The sequence below is a fragment of the Sciurus vulgaris genome (genome assembly GCF_902686455.1).
Source record: "Sciurus vulgaris genome assembly, chromosome: 8".
NCBI classification, from domain to species: domain Eukaryota; kingdom Metazoa; phylum Chordata; class Mammalia; order Rodentia; family Sciuridae; genus Sciurus; species Sciurus vulgaris.
This window is the reverse complement of record NC_136468.1, coordinates 55,509,621-55,531,137: the sequence shown is the minus strand read 5'-3', so window position 1 is coordinate 55,531,137 and position 21,517 is coordinate 55,509,621. Positions and strand designations below refer to the sequence as shown.

Here is a 21,517-nt window from a genome sequence, read left to right as displayed (position 1 = left end):
GATACTGGAGAGAAATAAGAGCACTGATATTTTCACTAAGTAGATTAAATTGGTTTTTTGAAGTATACATGAAAAGTCAATATTTATGCACTAAATGAAAAATAAACATTGTATACTTGTGGCTCTATCATTATTATAAAATGTTATATCTTTGGAAAAGTAAGGAATCCTGAACAATCAAAACAATCTGGAAAACAAATTTGGAAAAGAAAAACAAATCAGACTTCCACATTTCAAAACTAAAAACTGTATCTATCAAGACAATGTGACATTGAATGAGGATAGACATACAGGTGCATCAAACATAAGTAAGAGTCTAGAAAGAAATCCTAATGTTTATGGACCATTGATTTTTGACAAAGGGGCCAAACCAGTTCAATGGGCAAAAAACAATATTTTCATCAAATGGTGCTGAAACAACTAGATTTCTACATACAAAAGAATGGATTTGTATCCCTACTTCACACAATATACAAAATGTAACAAAGTGGATGAAGGCGTAAGTTATGAGCAAAAGCTATAAAACTTTTAGAAGAAAACACAGGAGTAAATACGATGTGAGGTTAAGTAATGGTTTCTTAGATACAATATAAAAATCACAAGTGATAAAAGAAGATTGATTAGTTGCACATCATCAAAACTAAAACCTCTCATGCCTCAAAGGACACTAATAAGTGAAAAAGCAACTTGAGTAATGGGAGAAGTTCTTTGCAAATCATAAATCTCATTAGGAACTTCTATCCAGAATATATAACAAACACTTAAAACTCAACAATAATAGAATAACCCAATTTAATATGGTTAAATAATCAAAAGAGAAATTTCTCCACAGAAGATATATAAATGGTTGATAAGAACATGAAAATATGTTTAACATTTTTAGTCTTCACAGAAATGAAAATGAAAACCACAAGATAAATTCACTAGGACAGTGATAATACAGAAGAATAATGAATGCTTTTGGTATATTATTGTAATGAAGGGCATGGAGAAATTGGAATCCTTATACATTGTTGGCAGGTATATAAAATGGTACTGCCACTTTGTAAATCAGTTTGGCAGTTTTTGAAAATGTTAAACATAGAATTAACACATGACACAATTCTACTCTAAAATATATCCAAAATAATTGAAAACATGCTCACATAAAACCTGTACACAAACATTTATAGTAGCATTATTCAAATAATCAGAAGGCGGACAACCCAAATGTCCATCAACTAATGAATACATAAACAAAAGCTGGTATAGCCATACAAGGTGATTATTATTCAGCTACAAAAAAGAAACAAAGTATTGATATATGCTAAAACATGGATGAATCTAGAGAACATAAGTGAAAGAAGCCAGTTACAAAAAAACCACACATGTATGATCCTATTCATACAAAGTATCCAGAATAGGCAAATCTATAGTGACACAAAGTCCATTACTGGTTGCAAGGACTGAGAAGTTGGAGGAGGGGTTGGGAGAGGAGTGATTACTTATAGGCATGTTTCTTTTGGGGAAAGACAAAGTGTTCTAAAATTATATTATAGTGACTGAATAATTATGAATATAGTAAAAATCGATTTGTACACTTTAAAGGGGAAAACTTCATGATATGTAACATCTCAATAAAGCTGTTAAAATATTTCAAATATTATGTTCTGTTTAGTAATAAGGAATTTTTCTAAAATGTAAAAACATCATAGTTGTCTTAATTCTTCCCCTAGCATTTTGGGGGTAAACTTTCATATACAATAAATAACATCAGTGACAACCCCAAATTAATCGTCAGTGCTTTAGAGTCCCTTTGGCTGGGTGTGGTGGCACATGCTTGTAATTCCAGCAACTAGGGAAGCTGAGGCAGGAGGATCTCCAGTTCAAAGCCAGCCTCAGCAATTTAGTGAGGTCCTAAGTAACTTAGCAAGACACTATCTCAAAATAAAATATAAAAAGGGCTGGGGATAAGGTTCAGTGGTTAAGTGACCCTAGGTTCATTCCCTAGTTTCAAAAACCCCAAACCAAAACAACAACAACAACAACAACAAAAAAAAAAAAAAAACGCCCCAAAAGCTTGCCTTTGTATGAAACACTGATTCATCTACTGTTGGTAATTTTTGATATTGAGTTTATCTCTTTATATTTGTCATCCTTTATTTTGTTGTTGGCTGCTTCCCAAAATGATGATGCCTCCTCTGTCCCCTCCCATAAAAAATAAGAAAAGATCACAAGATTATTTCAGCATGTTCATTTTATACACCAGGATAAATTTAGGTTACAGATCTGTCCTACAGATTATGGTCATTTACTACACCCCATTACTTGTCCGAGTCATGAGTCTTAGCAGTAAACCAGTAAGCCGCTGTGGACTTCTTGTATTGTGTGTTCTTCATCACAACTTCAGAAATTTTTACAACAAATCCGCCATCTTTAATGGTAATCTTTTTGACTAGATTTGTTTCAGAATTCAGAAGTAAGATTTCTTCAAAAGGTAAGTCGACTATTTACTATTAACTAAATATGTTACTATTTCTGTAGAAAACTTATGAATACTCACACCAAGTGAATTTTCAGTTAAGATTCATTCAGGTCAGACTTTACTACTAAATGAGTTTGAAAAGACAAATTAGGGATCAGGATCTGTAATGATATGATAATTTTAAATCTTGTTCTTTGTACTGTATTTGGTACCTAGTTCAGAACCAGTGTAAATTTGTGGTCCTTTCTTTTTCAAAAACGAAAGAGTGGGCGGAAAGGGGAAAAAGAAAAAAAAGTAAAATTAAAAATGAAATTTAGTAGATTTCATTTCAGGAGGTAAATGTAAAATGGATTAGCCCATGAAACTACATTAACCACGATATCTTCCTTTAGAATTTGCCCAGCTCCGTTCTGGTCAAAAGTTCCATTTCTTGGCACGATAGTAGAAACATCAGAAAAGCTCCAGGTTTGCCCTGTGAACATTCCTGGTAACTTTAAGGTCGTTGAAAAGCTGCATCAGGGCAAGGAGACCGGGATGGTTGCAGCATGTCTCCGCTGGGCAAACTTCAGCCTTAGAGATGAAGGGAAAGAGGCCAAGTAGGGATCTGTGTGGTCACTGTTCTCTTGCTAGAACACAGAGCGAACAATGAAATTCCTTTCTAAAACTGTGGTATGAGTTCTTTGCTTGGGTGATGCAAAAAGCATCGCTAGGGGAAGAGGGAGGAGAGCAGCGAAGCGCGGAAAAAAGAGGAAGGGAAACCGTGCGGAGACGTGCAGAAGCCGTGAGTAAACGAGTTTGAGCCATCTGTCTGTCTCTTCGTGGAGGCCGGGTCCTTCCGTGGGCGGAGGGCGCGGAGTCTCCAGATAACTCAGGTCTGGGCGCCAAGGCCGCGCGGACTTCCGAAAGCCAGTCGGGTGCCTGGCAATCCTTTCCCGGGCCCGTAGCCCAGAACCTAACCCCCGGCCTGGAACGCCCGCGGCAGGTGGGGCCGAGTCCCAGCACAGCGCAGGCCCAGTCGGCCCCAGGCACTGGGTTGGGTCGTCGAGGCCTTCAATCCAATCCCGTTCCCCGGCGCGCGCGGGGCGGGACCCTCGCGGCTTTCCGTCCAATTCCCGCTGCTCTGCGGCTCACAGTGAGTAAGGCGGCGCGGCTGTCGGCAGCGGCACCCGGAGCTGGGCGCGGGCGGTGAGGATCGGCAGGCCAGCGGAGCCAACACTCCCTCCCACTCCTAGTGCCGCAGCTCAGGGGCCGGGGAAAGTTAAGTCGTTTAGAACAAAGTTAGGTCGTCTCGAACTGCAGAGGTGCTGGGAGATAGCGCGGGTGGGGTGTCCTGCATCTCACCTGCCGGCGTCAGAAGTGGTACCCCTGAGGCTGGGCCGCTGAGCTGGTCAGTCGCGGTTCTTGCTTGGATTTCTCTGTTTTAGCGTCCTCTTGAGTGCAGAGCTGCCCTTGGGTTGGTGGGAGGAGTCTCTGAGCTTTCCTTGCCCTCTGCTGCTGCTCTGACCTCTTGTGGTCCTGCCACGGGCTGCTGGCACACATACGCGGGCACAGGAAGGTATCTTGTGTCCGGTTGGACCATCTAATGGAAGGTGCGGGTTTCTGAAACCTAGTTGATTTTACAGAAATTTAATCCTGCCCTCCAGCAGACAAACTTTCTGCGTGAGTTTGGAGCGATTCACAAAAGTTTGAGTCTTGGCGTCTCCCTGCTCCTAGATTGTCTGCCCTCCACTTTCTTTCACCAGCTTTTGTTAATTTTTCTGAAGGTTTTGTTAAGCTTGTTTCTTCCTTCCCATAGTCACCAACTTAATTCAAATCCTTGTGGTCTCAAAACAGAATTGTTGCAACAGATTCCTGGTAGGCCTAAAAAGTTCGTGTTGGTATACTGGTCTGTGACAGTCTGTTCCTTTACTTATTGTTCCCAGTTGCCTTAAATCCAGCATCGTTGTTTGATACTGGATTACATTATTGTAGTTGAAATTACATTATTTAGATTAATCTTCGTGGTTGGGAATTCAAGACCACTCCTTAAGAAAGAATCTGATAATTCATATTTTTGTTACCTGTTGGTGAGTTAAGTACTCTAGTGAATATGAAATTAGTATTCTTGTTCCGAGTTTCCTAGAATCTATTAAGAAGCAGGGAGGTGTACAGAGAATATCTTCTCTCTGTGTGTGTATTAGTTTTCTATTGTTGCCATAACAAATTACTACACACTTAACAGTTAAAACAACACAAATTTATCAACTCACAACTTCTGTAGCTCCGAGTGAATTTAGCTGGGTGTTCTGCATAGAAATGGCACAGAATTGAAATCAAGGCTTCTGTAGGTCTGGGTTCCTTTCAGAGGCTGTGGGGTCAGTCCACTTCCAGGTTCATTCAGGCTGTTGGAAAAATTGAGTTCCACTGTGCTTCTAGGACTGAGGACTCCATTTCCTTCCTGTCAGCCCCATGTATCTTCGGTTTTTTAAGGCCACCCACATCTTAAAAGCAACAGCAGCTCTGCTTCAGAGGGCTCAGATGATCAGATTAGATCCACCTGGACAGTGTCCCTATTTTAAGGTCACTTGTTTTGTAGATGATAAAAGATTACAAGCACAGGAATACTGATCCCATATTCACAGACCTGAAGATTAGAGGGGCTGAAATTTGAGGTCATTTATAGAAATTCTGCATATGGTTGTTTCCAGCTGAATTGGTGACTGGCCTTGAATTTGTGATCCTCCTGCCTCAGCCCCTGAGTAGTTGGAATTACAATGTTGCACTGTGAAGCTGGATGCAAATTCAACTGGATTATTTATATAATGTACTTAAAAATTTTTTTAATTGTAGATGGACACATACAATTTCATTTATTTTTATGTGGTGCTGAGGATCGAACCCAGTGACTCATACATACGAGGCAAGCGCTCTACCTCTGAGTCACAATCACAACCCTATAATGTACTTTTTTTTTTTTTTTTGGCATTTAAAATGCATTGTATGATAAGGAAATTCATTAAAGTTATTTGTCTAGGAGCATATGGCTAGAAGGTGGCTTAGTCTATTTGGACTAAGATCTTCTGTTTTCATTAGGTTCAAAGCCATGTTTATGAGTGTTCAAAACAGTGTGTACCTGAAGTCATTAGATAAGAAGAATGAGAGGAACAGTGAGATCATTGTTATACGTCACTTTTGAATTGTCTCCTTATATTAGTGGTATAGATAGCTCTTCATTAAAAAAAAAAAAAAAAAAAAAAAGACCAAGAAAGCATGGCATGAATAAAGCAAAAGTTTTGATTTTTGTTGTTTGAGAGCTGTTACCTGGGCTGACCTTGAATTTCTAGGCTAAAGCAATCCTTTTGCTTCAGCCTCCTGAGTAGCTGGGACTACAGGCGTGTATCCCTGTGCCCAGCATTTTTTTTGGGGGGTGGGGATACATCTAGAGATAGGAGTCCATGGCTAATAGAGTAAATCTGACCACCTCAATAAATGGCTTCCATAAATGAGTCCAAGGTGTTGTCCCAGTTCACACTACCTGGTGAGCAGTGAAGAGGAAACATAGAAAACACAAGCAGTCCTTTTTAGGGGTATGAGCTGGAGATAATGTATATCACAAGGCCACACTGAGCAGCTCCATGAGGGTAGGAGAAATATAACTGGGTGGCTATATGCCCAGCTGAAACTCAGGATTCTGTTAAGAATCAAAGGGGAAAAGATGTTGACTTAAAAAAATTTCTACTGTGCCTTTGTTTTTGATACTAATTAATTTTGTAACCTATAAGTGGAATATTTTGTTTCACTTTGCTATTATTTTTAAAAGAAATATTTGAAAGGATAGGAAATTCTTATTTAATATTAATATTCCTGTTTTCTCAGTTGCTATTTTAATATGTAATTTATGTATAAAGCCTTCTTTAAGAAATCTCATTTTTTATTTAGTGCTTGTATACCTTATTCATATTTTGGTTTAGTTTGATGTATTTGATGAAAATTAATACATATTTGGAAGATATTCAAGATTGCTTTGGAATATTTGAAACCATTCTGAGTAGACCTTACACCATTTACACAATTTATAGCAGCTGCTCATATGATTATATGTTCCCTAGTATTCTGTAATTCTGTAGTTGAACAACTCTTCCACACCCCTTGTGTACTCTTCAAAGTTCTTTTTCAGTTCATAATTTTTTTCTAATCATTGAACCCCATCCAGCCATCAAAACTTTCTGCACATTTCCCTCACCCCCTACCATGCTGCCTCTACTGTACAGGGGAAATTTGCAGTCTAATTGATCTGGGTTATAGTTCTAGGTATGAGCTCTTAGGTTGTTAAATCTCTCTGAATTTTGGCTTTTTCATATTTTAAAATTGCAGAGAATGTCACTTTTCAGAGATATGAAGATTAGGGATATGACACATATTTTCTGTGATATTTTACAGTACCTGGCAAATGAAATGGTAGATGTTCAACAAATAATGACTATACTGGTCTCACAGATGACTCTGACTTTTGGCACACTGAGTCTACACTTCTTTTAAGTTGACTTTCTTTGTCTGAAAAGCTTATAAATTCCATAGAATGAGATCAAGTTTTAAATATAGTGTGGTCCTGAAATATTGGTTTAATGAATTGGACCTAGCATATATAAGAATATTTATGAAATTGAGGTTATGAGGGCTATCTCATTTTTCTTTAGTTTTCCTATTGTGACTAAATCATGGAAAATCAACTGGCTAAATCAGTTGAAGAACGAACGTTTCAGTACCAGGATTCTCTTCCATCACTGCCTGTTCCTTCCCTTGGAGAATCATTAAAAAAATACCTTGAATCAGGTATGTTTATAATCTTGTAATTATATATTACTATTCTTAGCAACTTAGAAAACTGATACTCTTAGACATTGATGAGAGTCTAATTGCTTCTAGGCTCATGATGTATCCTTAAAATATCCAAAATGTTTTTTTTCTTTTTCTCTTACGTCATTTTTTCCATAGTTTGTAAAGCAAAATAGTATTACTAGTTCTGTAGTAAAAAGTGTAATCCTTTGCCTCATTTTCCTGGCTTCTTGTTCCCCTTTCAAATCCCACCCCTTCAGTTCAGAATTTTTGAATCTTTTATGTTTCTTGTGTTGTTTATCTTCACATTTAAAGTAATATTCTTATTTTACTATTTCTTGCATCTTTTACCTGTAGATGTGACAAATTAGTTCTCTTATCCTCTAGCCCTCCCTGTCCTCAGCATAAATGCAAACCAACATTTCCTCATGTTCCTTCTCATTCTTTCTATACAGGTGTACAAGTCATCATTTAGGATTAAATCAGCAGTCCCCTGATTTATTTCAGGATTTCACTTGATTTTAATATACATGTACCTGGCTTAATTCTCCTAATCATTCAGGATTTATGGTTATATAATTATTCATATGTGAACTCTACATTTTACTTTGATTACCTTTTTCTTGCATTTTTCCCTCAATTTTCATTTTTCAGTTTACTTTGTACTTATTAATAATTTTTCCCAAACATTTCAGTGAAAATTCCTGAATACTTTTAAATATATAAAGTATTCTGTCAGTTTCATTTCTTCTTGAACACTTCTTTTCCTTTACCCCTCTTGCTCTAATTAGGTTAGCTTTTTTTGAGCTTGCTGGACGACTTGTATACTGGAACTTTCCTTTGCCATCATCCTGGCAGTTTTCTTCACACCTCTTTCTTGTATCAGAATCTTTACTTCCTAGATTTAGTATCTTCCTCATCTTGATTTACTCCTTTATTTGATTCATCTTCAGTAGATACCTGAGAAAGAATATTTGAGAGGAACAGTATGAACTAAAAACATGTTTACTTGATTAGTTGAGTATTGAGTTTTGAATTAGAAGTCATTTATCTTAAGAATTTTGAAGGTATTGTTTATTCCTCTTGAGAAGTAGGAAGCCACTCAGATTTTGAGGCCCTACCTCCTAAAGGCCCATAATACCTCCCCATACTACCAGCCTAGGATCAGGCCTTCTACCTCTGGCCCTTTGGCAGACACTGTCCATATTTAAGCCATAGTAGTGCCTTGTCTTTTTTGGTCTCTTTACTGTTTAATACCACCTATTAGTTTTGTTTTGTTCTCTCTCACTTGAAAGACTTTCCCCAAATATCTGCAAATATTCTGAAACATTCATATTTAAGAGTGAGAACTCTGTGTGACTGAGTTGGATTTGGTGGCCAGTGTGCCTTATTGTTGGGTAATAGAGCAGAGACCTAGTAATTCCTTTAGGGCATACCCGAATTCCAGTATTCTTTTCTCTTGAATTGATCACTTTGCCCAAAGAGAACTCCTCTTATTTCTTACCTAGAGGACATAAGCCAATGTTTTAGGAACTGAATGGGGACAGGGGTAGAAGGAGACTCAGTATTCAAGGTGTGTAATTTTTTTTTTTTTTTTTTTTTTTTTTTTTTGGTAGCGGTGGGGATTGAACCCAGGACCTTACACATGCTAGGCAAATACCACTGAATTAACTGTCCCTCAGTCCCAATGTTTTTCTAATTTTTAAAATAAATTTAAACTAAATTTACTTTTAAGCTAATACATAAAAACATTAAAAAGCTGTATTAATGGAGTATCATGATATTTTATTTTAAATATTTTTTTTTAGTTGTCAATGGATCTTTTTTTAGATTCTACATTTGAGTGAGATCATGTAGTGCTTGTCTTTTTGTGCCTAGCTTGTTTCACTTAACATAATAATCCACCTCTATCCATGTTTTTGCAAATGACAGAATATCATTGTTTTTTTTTAAATGGCTGAATCGTTTTTCATTGTGTGTATATAGCATATTTTCTTTATCCATCAGTTGAGGAACACTTAGATTGTTCCATTTCTTGGCTATTGTGAATAGTATTGCAAACTAGGGTGTATGCTTCTTCCATTGTATTCATTTTTCATTATGGGCAGGAATCTATGTATTCTGTCTTATATGGGTCAACTTCTCTGGAGAGTAAACCTCTTGTTTTTCTACTTGCATTGCCAGGCTTTGTAGAGTGGAGGAAGGGATCTACGAGGCAAGTTGGATGAGGTTGTCATCTGACTGCTCCTTTGGAAAACTTTCCAGCAGTCCTGCTTTTAGCCTTCATTTCCCCTTTATCTTTTGGAGGTACCATGTGTTATGAATTCTTGAACATATTTTGGATTCTACTGTGGGAATTTGGAAATTGGCTTGCTTATTGATGTACATCTAACCTTTCCCCTATTCTCACCACCTCCATTCCTCAAGCCTTAGCTATTTACTTTCTGTATTCTATAAAGCCAGTCACCATTTCTCCCAGTGTTTTCTAAATGCAAAATATTGCTGAACTTGTCAGCCATCCTCTTTCAATTTCTTTAGTCTAGTAGACTTTTCCCTTTTTTATTACTTCACTGTCATTTTAACAGGTTTCTAGAATGAGCAGAAATAAATATGTTTGGTTCATTTTAACTGGAAGCACTCTGATGCGTCCTTTTTTCATGAACTACTTTCATCTGAAAATTCTAGTTTCTTATTTTTTAAAAATTTAATTTTTTATTATTCCACTTTTAACTATTGACTTGTACTTTCTCTAAATCCACCTATTAAGTTGACTTTGGCAGTTTGCCAGATAAAATTTCAAAAGGGCAAAATATTAAAAAGAAGATATCAATGTCTCATGACTTCTAATTATAGCTTTATTTCAGAACACTTGGTTTTCATGAAATATTTCCCTTGGCCATGAGGCACTTAAAACTACTCTGGGTAGGATTTATCCTTACATATACATATATTTTACATTACATATATAATGGTCAAGGCTCCAATTTGAACATTAATGGAAAGATGCTTTAATTTCTCTATTTTGTGGTTCAGTAGGATTTACTTTCCACTGGACTAATAACTAGATGATAGTTCCACCTCATAATTTTAACTATCATCTAGAATGATTTAAAATAATTTCAGAAAATTGTTATCAGAGTACATAATATCCATCATTTTAATTTTTACAGTATTTTGCATTTTTGCTTTTTAGCCATTTTCATGTTGTCAGCTCATTATAATTTATTATACTGAAGTATTAATGTGTTTTACATATGTAAGTCATAATATTTGTATATAGTAATTCAGGTAATTTGGTGGTGCTTGATGTCTAAATGCCTTAATCACATTTTTCTTTATAGTAAAGCCATTTGCGAATGAAGAAGAATATAAGAAAACTGAAGAAATAGTCCAAAAATTTCAAAATGGAGTTGGAGAAAAATTGCACCAGAAATTACTGGAAAGGGCAAAAGGAAGAAGAAATTGGGTATTTATTTTAGTATGTTTATAATTGAATAATTGATGATCTTAAAAGAAGGAAAACTAAAAATGGGCAAAACTTTCATTTTAAATTATTGTTATAAAATCCTTGCAATCATTGTTGTCATTATAATTATCTAAAAGAATGAATGAATTACTTAACTGGGGAGTTTTAAGCGTTGTGAGTGGTCCCCTATCTTACGTGAGAACTTGTTAAGATGCAGATTTTCTGAGAACAGTGATTCTAATTCAGTATATATGAAAAGGGGCCCATAAATCCTTGTTTTAGCAACTATTCCATGTGTGTATTCCATGTGTGTATTATCAGGCAATCCATAGACTATGCTTGAGAAAAAACATTTTGTTCAAGTGGACTATAGCCTGAAAAATCCCTGAGAAGCACTAAAATAGAGTGACACAGAAATATTTAAACACTTCATGGGAGAAAAGGAGTGGAGAATAGTTATGAATAATTTGTATTTCAGTGAGGTATATTGAGGGAAATGTTTCTCTAAGAATTATTGAGGGTCTCAATAATTTTCCACAAGGAATCTTTGATTTCTTTTGCTTCTCTACTTCTCTAATACATGAAAGAATGGATTTTAATACCTAAAAAGTATTTTGTTGGCCTAGAAATAATTATTGTAATTATACTTTTGGAAATAAATTCTATTAATGATCTTTTTGTGAGCTGTTGATATACAGGATGAAATAATAAAGTTTTCCACTTCCAGATTTCTTTGTTGTTTATTCTGAACCTTGGGTTATTTAAGTGGGATAAAGGTAAAGAAGTTCTGCCAGTATCCTTTTGCCTTAACTTTTATGAAGTGCTCATTATAGTTTATCACATTGGTTTCTTTAAAAAGGACTGATAATTTGATAAGATCTGCTTGCTTATGCATGAAACTCAATTGCATATTATGAAAGGACACATAGTAAGAATTGTCTATGAAAAATCCAAATTAGTTTTAAGCCTACTAAAAAGTTCTTTAAATTTATGATTTAATAGGTGTTTTTGTTTAGAAAAGGAAAATTTAAATGCCTTAATAACTGTTATCATTAGGTGAGGATTTAGTACTATTTATTATACCTCAGGTGCTCTGTGGGAACAACTAAGTACTTAGTTAGATACTGTGATTTTGAAATGACAGTCTCTCTGAAGGTGCCTTTTCTGTGCTTTCTTGTTTCATGTTTTTTTATAGTGTATTTAAACAAATAGTATTTTGAATCTTACAAGTCCAAAAAAATGATCACAGTAGCATTTTTCAATATCTATGATGATTTAAACAAACAAACAAAAAAACATGTTTTTAAGTATTATAGACTAAATAAAGAACAAATGTAACTTTTTCTTTCTTTTCTTTTTTGGCCAGCGGTTGCACATTCAAGTACTATGAAGAACATTAGGCTGATAATTTTAATTTCTTTTAGCTGGAAGAATGGTGGCTGAATGTTGCCTACCTGGATGTTCGTATACCATCACAGCTAAATGTCAACTTTGTCGGTCCTTCTGCCCATTTTGAACACTATTGGCCTCCAAAGGAAGGGACCCAGTTAGAAAGAGGAAGTATAATCCTTTGGCATAACTTGAACTACTGGCAGCTGATAAGAAAGTAAGGGTACTTATATGAATTTAGTAACAAATTTACCTAAATTTCTGTTGGCAATATGTTGAAAATACTTGGGGAAGAATACTACGGTTGTGGTGGTTTGATTTATAAGTTTAATAATGGCTTCTTGTTTAAAATACTTTTTTGTTAATAGAGAAAAACTGCCTGTTCATAAAGTTGGAAATACTCCTCTAGATATGAATCAATTTCGAATGCTGTTTTCTACCTGCAAGGTTCCAGGAATTAATAGAGATTCACTTAAGAACTATTTTAGGACTGGTAAGTAAAAACACAGGTATTTTTTTTTTTTTTAGTAAAAGCATTTGGATTTTGGTAGTTTTGTTGTGATTTGTACAGACACTGGAACCTGCAGTTTTGAAAAATGTTTCTTATTGTTCTTTGACAAATCAAAGGCTTTCCATGAACATTGTCTTTAATTTGTTCTGATTAGTTTGAATGTATTATAAGGGAATTAATTTTTTAAACTATCATGCATGATTGAATATAAACCTGATGCTTTTTTTGCATCATTTGAGAATTTAAAATATTTAACTGAAGAATAAAGTTATGAATGGGTATTAAGGAAGTCATGAAGCGTAGGCCTGTATACCTCTTTTTCTACCCTCATTTCTTATCTGAATTATCTTGAGTGTTTGCTTGTGTGTTCCATTATGTTCTAGTTTTCTTTGTGAATATACTCTTTTTTCCCCCTTACCTGAAATCATGCTTCTTGGAGGCACATGGTTTCAGATTGAGTCACCAGAATTTTGTTTTTACTGTCATTTTATGGCAGTTTCTTCTTGGTGTTCTAGCATATCTTGAAATGGAAAATTATGCTGTGGCAACTGCTGGTTTCTACTTACTTTAGGAATTTTTGTATTTTATGACTTTAACAACAGTTTATAATTACTGCACAGTTTAATTATGAATGGACTTTTTTCATAAAGAGAAAACTTATAGTCAATTGTGCTCATAGTATGAAGGTTATGAATTTATTTTTGTATAGAACTCAATTCCTCTTTGAAAAACTTTCTAGGTGCTTGAGATGCTTAATGTGCTCAAGCCACCACACATTTACCTTGGATGTTGCAAGTGAAACAATTAACATAAAGGATTAGGAAAGCAGGGTTATGTATGGTACAGAGTTTCACACCCAAATATTAATGGAAAAGGTGAACAGGAAAAACTGATGTAAGAATAATACTAGTTAAGAAAAAAATGTACTTATCAGTTAAGAAATTAAGGTCAGTGACCCGTTTTTGAATTCTGTTTTTGTTACTTAGTAGGCATGTTATTAAATAAGGTACTCTGTTGAGTTGATGTGTGTCAAATGGGGATTGTGTCTCAGAGCAGTGATTTAAGCTATCATGATTATTATAATCTTGGACTTACAGCTATGTAAAGAGGTGAAGATAGGTAAAGCTAAAGTAATAAGTCAATGTGAAAAAATATCAGACAGTTAATGGTAAATAATGTACAGAAAATTCAAATAAGATGAGTCACTGTGTCAATGTTTCAGATTAGGTAGTCAAGGAAGGCCTCTGTGAGGATCTGAATGATGACGAACCAGTATGTTTTTTTCACTTTTTCTTTGTTTTTGTTTTTAACTTTTTATTAAAAGAATGCTCCAGGTGGGAATAAACTTGGTGTATTCTAAGGACATTAAGGATAGAGCAAAGCAGGCAAGAGAGAGACAGATTCAACAGGGGACTGTAAGCTATTTTGTATAGTACTTTATAAACCAAGATAAGCTTTTTGACTTTTATTTCTAATGTAAATAGTCCTATTAATTTTTGTTTGTTTATTTTGTGAAACTGGGGATTGAACCCAGTAGCATTCTACTACTGAGCTATATCCCCAGCCCTTTTTATTTTATTTATTTATTTATTTTTTTAAATTTATTTTTATTGTAAACAAATGGGATACATGTTGTTTCTGTTTGTACATGGAGTAACAGCATACCATTTGCGTAGTCATACATTTACATAGGGTAATGAAGTTTGATTGATTCTGCTATTTTTTTCCTTCCCCCTACCCCTCCCACCCCTCTTTTCCCTCTATACAGTCCCTCCTTCCTCCATTATTGTCCCCCTCTCACCCCCCATTATGTGTCATCATCTGCTTATCAGTGAGATCATTCGCCTTTTGAATTTTGAGATTGGCTTATATTTTCCAATTTCATCCATTTGCCTGCAAATGCCATAATTTTATTATTCTTTATAGCTGAGTAATATTCCATTGTACATATATACCACAGTTTCTTTATCCATTCATCAGTTGAAGGACATCTAGGTTGGTTCCACAGTCTGGCTATTGTGAATTGAGCAGCTGTGAACATTGATGTGGCTGTTATCTCTGTAATATGCTGATTTTAAGTCCTTTGGGTATAGGCCAAGAAGTGGGATAGCTGTGTCAAATGGTGGTTCCATTCCAAGTTTTCTAAGGAATCTCCATACTGCTTTCCAGAGTGGCTGCACTAATTTGCAACCCCACTAGCAATGTATGAGTGTACCTTTTTCCCCACATCCTCGCCAACACCTATTGCTTGTGTTCTTGATAATCGCCGTTCTAATTGGGGTGAGATGGAATCTTAGTGTAATTTTGATTTGCATTTCTCTTATTACTAATGGTGGTAAACATTTTTCCATATGTTTGTTGATTGCTTGTAGATCTTCTTCTGTGAAGCATCTGTTCATATCCTTAGCCCATTTGTCAATTGGGTTATCTGTATTCTTCATGTAGAGTTTTTTGAGTTCTTTATATATTCTGGAAATTAGTGCTCTATCTGAAGTATGAGTGGCAAAGATATTCTCCCACTCTGTAGGCTCTCTCTTCACATTACTGATAGTTTCCTTTGCTGAGAGAAAGCTTTTTAGTTTGAATCTATCCCAGTTGTTGATTCTTGCTTTTATTTCTTGTGCTATGGGAGTCCTGTTAAGGAAGTCTGATCCTAAGCCAACAAGATGAAGATTTGGACCTACTTTTTCTTCTATTAGATGCAAGGTCTCTGGTCTGATTTCGAGGTCCTTGATCCATTGTGAGTTGAGTTTTGTGCAGGGTGAGAGATAGGGGTTTAATTTCATTCTGTTGCATATGGATTTCCAGTTTTCCCAGCACCATTTACTGAAGAGGCTATCTTTTTCTCCATTGCATATTTTTGGCACCTTTGTCTAGTATGAGAAAATTGTATTTAATTGGGTTTGTGTCCATGTCCTCTAATCTGTACCATTGATCTACCTGTCTATTTTGGTGCCAATACCATGCTGTTTTTGTTACTATTGCTTTGTAGTATAGTTGAAGTTCTGGTATTGCGATACCCCCTGTTTCATTCTTCCTGCTAAGGATTGTTTTAGCTATTCTGGGTTTCTTATTTTTTAGATGAATTTCATGATTGCTTGCTCTATTTCTGTGAGGGATGTCATTGGGATTTTAATTGGAATTGCATTGAATCTTTATAGTACTTTTGGTAGTATGGCCATTTTGACAATATTAATTCTGCCTATCCAAGAACATGGGATTTCTTTCTTCAGTGTTTTGTAGTTTTCATTGGAGAGATCTTTTACCTCTTTAGTTAGATTGATGCCCAAGTATTTTATTTTTTTTTTTTTTTGAGGCTATTGCAAATGGAGTTGTTTTCCTCATTTCCCTTTCAAGTGTTTCTTCGCTTGAGTATAAAAATGCTTTAGATTTATGTGTGTTGATTTTATAGCCTGCTATTTTGCTGAATTCATTGATGAGGTCTAGAAGTTTTCTGGAGGAGTTTTTTGGATCCTCTAAATATAGAATCATGTCATCAGCAAATAGTGACAGCTTAAGTTCCTCTTTTCCTATTCGTATCCCTTTAATTTCTTTAGTCTGCCTAATTGCTCTGGCTAGAGTTTCGAGGACAATGTTGAATAGAAGTGGTGAAAGAAGACATCCCTGTCTTGTCCCCATTTTTAAAGGAAATGGTTTCAGTTTTTCTCCATTAAGAATGATGTTGGCCATGAGCTTAGCATAAATAGCCTTTACAATGTTCAGGTATGTTCCTACTATCCCTATTTTTTCTAGTGTTTTGAGCATGAAGGGGTGTTGTGTTTTGTCAAACGCTTTTTCTGCGTCAATTGAAATAACCATATGATTCTTATCCTTAAGTGTATTGACATGATGGATTACGTTTATTGATTTATGGATGTTAAACCATCCTTGCATTCCAGTGATGAACCCAACTTGATTGTGGTGCACGATTTTCTAATATGCTTTTGGATACAGTTTGCCAATATTTTGTTAAGGATCTTTGCATCTATATTCATCAAGGATATTGGTCTAAAATTTTCTTTCCTTGATGTGTCTTTTCCTAGTTTGGGTATGAGGGTGATATTAACTTCATAGAATGAGTTTAGTAGGGTATCCTCTTTTTCTATTTCCTGGAATACTTTGAGAAGTACTGGAATGAGATCTTCTTTGAAGGTCTTGTAGAACTCGGCTGAGAATCCATCTGGTCCTGGGCTTTTCTTGGATGGTAGGTTTTTAATGGCTTCTTCTATTTCATTGCTTGATATTGATCTGTTTAAATTGTGTATGTCCTCCTGGTTCAGTTTGGGAGGAGCATATGTCTCTAGAAATTTGTCAATGTCTTTGGTAGATTCTATTTTGTTGGAATACAGATTTTCAAAGTAGCTTCTAATTATGTTATGTATCTCAGTGGTGTCTGTTGTGATATTTCCTTTTTCATCACGAATTTTAGTAATTTGAGTTCTCTCTCCTTCTCTTTGTTAGTGTGGCTAAGGGTTTGGCTATTTTGTTTAATTTTTCAAAGAACCAGCTTTTTGTTTTGTCAATTTTTTGAATTGTTTCCTTTGCTTCAATTTCATTGATTTCAGCTCTGATTTTAATTATTTCCTGTCTTCTACTACTTTTGCTGTTATTCTGTTCTTCTTTTTCTAGGGCTTTGAGCTGTAATATTAGGTCATTTAATTGTTGACTTTTCATTCTTTTCTGGAATGTGCTCCATGCAATGAATTTTCCTCTTAGTACTGCTTTCATAGTGTCCCAGAGATTTTGATATGTTGTATCATTGTTCTCATTGACCTCTAAGAATTTTTTTATCTCCTCCCTGATGTTTTCTGTTACCCATGTTTCATTCAATAGCATATTATTTAGTCTCCAGGTGTTGGAGTAATTTCTGTTTTTTTATTTTGTCATTGATTTCTACTCTCAGTCCATTATGATCTGATAGAACACAAGGCAGTATCTCTATTTTTTGCATTTCCTAAGGGCTGCTTTGTGGCATAACATATGGTCTATTTTCGAGAAAGTTCCATGTGCTGCTGAGAAGAAAGTGAATCCGCTCGTCGATGGATGGAATATTCTATATATGTCTATTAAGTCCAGGTTATTGATTGTTTCAATATGGTTGAGAATTTAGGAATGCAGATATGGATTTAGAAGCCATCACTAGCAGGCCTAGAAATTTTTTCTAAAGTCATAAAAATAGCTAATATTACTTTTGAAACATATATAAAGGTGATCAAGAAAACCAGTACTGATCTTTATCACAATGCAATACAGTATTTGCCCGTTAGAGGAGCCAGCAAAGGAGACCAAGGCAGGGAGGAAGAAAACAAGGACATTGGTCTTGTAGAAGTGAAGAGAAGGGAGTGTTTTATCTAATGCTTCTGAGAGGTCAAATGAGGTGAAGTTGTGACCACTGGATCTGTCAAAGTCATGTGGACAGAGACCATCCTTGACAAGCACTTTTAGTGAAGGTTGGGGAAGGAAGCCCATCTGGAAGAGATGAAAATAAATAGATGAAGTGGTGACATTTGGAAATACTGTTTGCAAAAACAAGTTTTGTTGATGTGCAGTGGGAGATTTAAAAAAAAGGTTGAAAGATGGGTGATATGTTGTGGGAATGATATAGGAGAGAATGGAAATAGTCTGTCTTGAAAGGAAGAATTTAAGGAGCCAGAGTCATAGAGAAGATAAGAACTGAGAGGGTGAAGGGCAGAAACAGCAGAGAGGTTAGTCTTCAACAGGAATAAGGAAGAAGGGGAATAGGAGGGAATTCAGAAGGTATGTATTTACATGCGGAGAAATTGGCCAGTTTTGTTGTAGGAAGATGAGGTCCTGTGTATGGCATGTGTTTTCCTTAGTGAGAGAAGAACTGAGGTCATTAACTGGGATGGAAAATTTGAGGAGAAAGTTTGAAATAATTTTTGCGTGAAATGGGAAAAACATACATACTGTGGAATTGTGCAGTTGCTGACAGTGTTGAGTGCTCCTTTAAGATATATGTTCATGAATTTAAAGTTAGCCCAGGACTGGGGAATGTAGCTCAGCAAGAGCCCTTACCTAGCATGTACAGGCCCTGGGTCTAACCTCCAGAAACACATATACACAAAATATCAAATAAAATTTAAAAAAACAGACTGGGCAGTGTATTTTTTTCTATAGCAACATTCAGGGGCATGTGCAGAGGAACCAGGGGTGAAGGATTTAAAGGTTTTTTTTCCCAAGGGAGAAATTACAACATTGGGCATGGAAATCTATCCTGAATAAGAAGAAATTTGAAGAAATTATGTGAGTTGAAGGGGAAGGGAAGAGTTCAAGCTGCCAAGGATAAAAGGATATCTGAGTAATAAGACTATACTTAGAACTTTATTTAACCTTTCCCTAAGAAACCATTTGGACTAATTCAGTCATGCCTTTCATCTTCATTTGCCTCATTTTGCTCAAAAAGTTCTGATTTCTGTGTCATCTCAACTCATGAATTTCCACCTAAGCAAATTTGGTCCGAGTTCTCCTGGCTCTGACCCACCCTCACATTTCTCTCAAACTTTCTGGAACTCATGATTCACAACAGTGATTATATTTTCATCCTTCTCTCTTTTACTGTTACTAAAACTTGATCATTGTTTTTAGTTTACTACTTCCTGCATAGCCATCTCAAATGGTGATTTTTTTTTTCTTTTTTTAAACTTTGGTACCACAGGGGTTGCCAGAGCTGTTGCCATCCTCTTTACTTATCTTTGTCCCTCTCTCATTTTCTCTTCACAGTTTGAGCTTCTGTGGGCCAAAAACACAAAACAAACCAGAAACCCATCAGATTATATCAGCATTACTTGTGATTGTTGCAGTGACTTTCTGATCATTCACCCTTCATTCATTGATTGCTTTAGCATCAGTCTTGCTGTCTTTCTTCCATTACTATGTCAGGTTGTTTTGTTTTGTTTTGTTTTGTTTTTCTGGTGCTACCAGTGATTGAACCCAGGGGTACTCTACGATTGAGCTATATCTCTCCTTTAAAAAAATTTTTTTTCAACTTTAAGACAGGGTTTCACTAAGTTGCTGAGACTGGTCTTGAACTTGTGATGCTCCTGCCTCAGCCTCTGAAGAGCTGGGATTATAGGTGTGCACCACCTAACTCAGCCCTTCAGTCGTATTCTTGGTGAATGTAGCTTCCCATTGTAGGTGACCCAAAGCCTCTTATTTTGTTCACTTTCTACCTCTGGGAATCTGTGTCTCCACTCGTTCTCAGTCAGCCACTTTCTCCAATGGTCATGCCTAGACCTTGTTATTACCAAAAACTTCATCACCCCTAACATTTGCAATTTCGAGTATCACTCCAATCTCCACTTTCTGTTCACAACATATATCCTTAATGTTCATTTCAATTTTTTCTTTGGACACATTGTAATGAACAGTTCAGTGACCTTATTGCTCTGCACAATTCCATTCTTCCTTTGCTCCCAATCTTCACTTCTTTTTGTGGCTGTTCATTGTATTCGCTCCCTTGCCCCCTGACTCCCCCACCACTGCCCATACTAATCCAGTACAACCTAAACACAGTTTAAAATTCAGTCATATCAAAAATGCCTTTCCTAACAACTTAGTTGGCCATAGAAAAATCACAAAATCTCTCTTTATGATCTTAGTTAAACCTTGATTGGCCCCACTGAATTCTTTTGTCAGTTTATTCTTTCATTTTCAGAGAATATTGTTTTATGCCTTTCTCCTTCATTATTCTAGCCAGTGAACTATTTTATTAATTCTCAACAATTACAAAGCAATTTTCCCATCATCAAATTACCAGGTTATCCATTGTAAGCAGACTAATGAACCCCAAAAATGTCTACTTCCCAGTCTCTGGAATGATGAATATATTAGGTTACATGGTAAAGGAGAATTAAGGTTGCTAATCGGTTGACCTCGAGATGAGAGTGGGCCCAACATATCACAAGAGTTTGTATAGTGGAAGAAGCAGCCAAAAGAGGACCAGAGAATTTGCAGCATGAGAAAGATGTGATTTTGTGGTATTTGAAGATGAAGGAAGGGATTCCTGAACCAAGGAATGTGGACATCCTCTAAAAGCTAGAAAAAGGAAGGAAATAGATTCTGTTTTAGAGTCTCCAGGAGAAACACAACACTGTTGGAGTAAGACACATTTTAAACTTGTCATCCTCAGACTTACATGATAATTAATTTGTTTCATTTCAAGTCACTAAGTTAGTAGTAATTTGTTACAACAGCCATAAAAAACTTACTTATTCAAATATTTGCCCATCTTCTATTCCCTTGCACATTCATATACTTTGCCTTCCTTTAAAACTAAAATATAGATGAACTGTTCTGACTCCTGAGGACATCTCTTCTATTTGTGTTCTGAATCCCACTTTTGCTTAGTCATTATCCTCTTTCTCTGCTTTGTTATCAGTTTTTTCTTTATTGGATCATTCCAATCTGAACATCTTTCATCTTAAAAGAAAAATAATTCACCTCTTGTTTCCTTAAGTGTCATACCCCAGTCAAAATCACCATCCCCTCTCACCTAGGTTTTTACCTGGACCACTTTCATTATCTCCTAACTGAACTGGCTATATCATCTCTTTTTTCCTGTTATCTGTTCTCCATGTAGCAGCTGAACTGTCCTTTTTAAAGTACTATTTAGTATTAGTTGGATCACATTATCACTGTCCTGATAATTGGCTGATAAAATCCCATGCTTCTGTCACAACTCCACTTCAACCATTTATTGGTTAATTTGGCATCAGATTTATTTTCTTTATCAGCCCTAAATTTTGGAAAGGATGAGGTCAGTAGTTCCAGCAATAAGAGTGGTGGGAAATGTAAAAGAATCTGGAGGTTTTTCAAAGGGCAGAGAAGGAACAAGGAAAATATGTACTTCAAT

The 21,517-nt window shown here is 35.8% G+C and overlaps 1 protein-coding gene across 5 annotated transcripts in view; it reads left to right on the top strand.

Annotated features, from left to right (window-relative positions):
• Positions 1-3,575: 3,575 nt before the first annotated feature.
• The window catches only part of CROT (carnitine O-octanoyltransferase), a 43,514-nt gene continuing 25,572 nt past the window's right edge, over positions 3,576-21,517 (top strand). The window contains exons 1-6 of one of the 5 annotated variants that reach the window (XM_079151705.1): positions 3,603-3,851; positions 7,141-7,276; positions 10,621-10,757; positions 12,170-12,351; positions 12,503-12,627; positions 18,847-18,909. In XM_079151705.1, coding sequence (XP_079007831.1) covers positions 7,162-7,276; positions 10,621-10,757; positions 12,170-12,351; positions 12,503-12,627; positions 18,847-18,884 — 597 coding nt within the window. In that variant the 5' untranslated portion in view covers positions 3,603-3,851; positions 7,141-7,161 and the 3' untranslated portion in view covers positions 18,885-18,909. The other 4 variants (XM_079151703.1, XM_079151704.1, XM_079151701.1 and 1 more) reach the window with 4 other exon arrangements.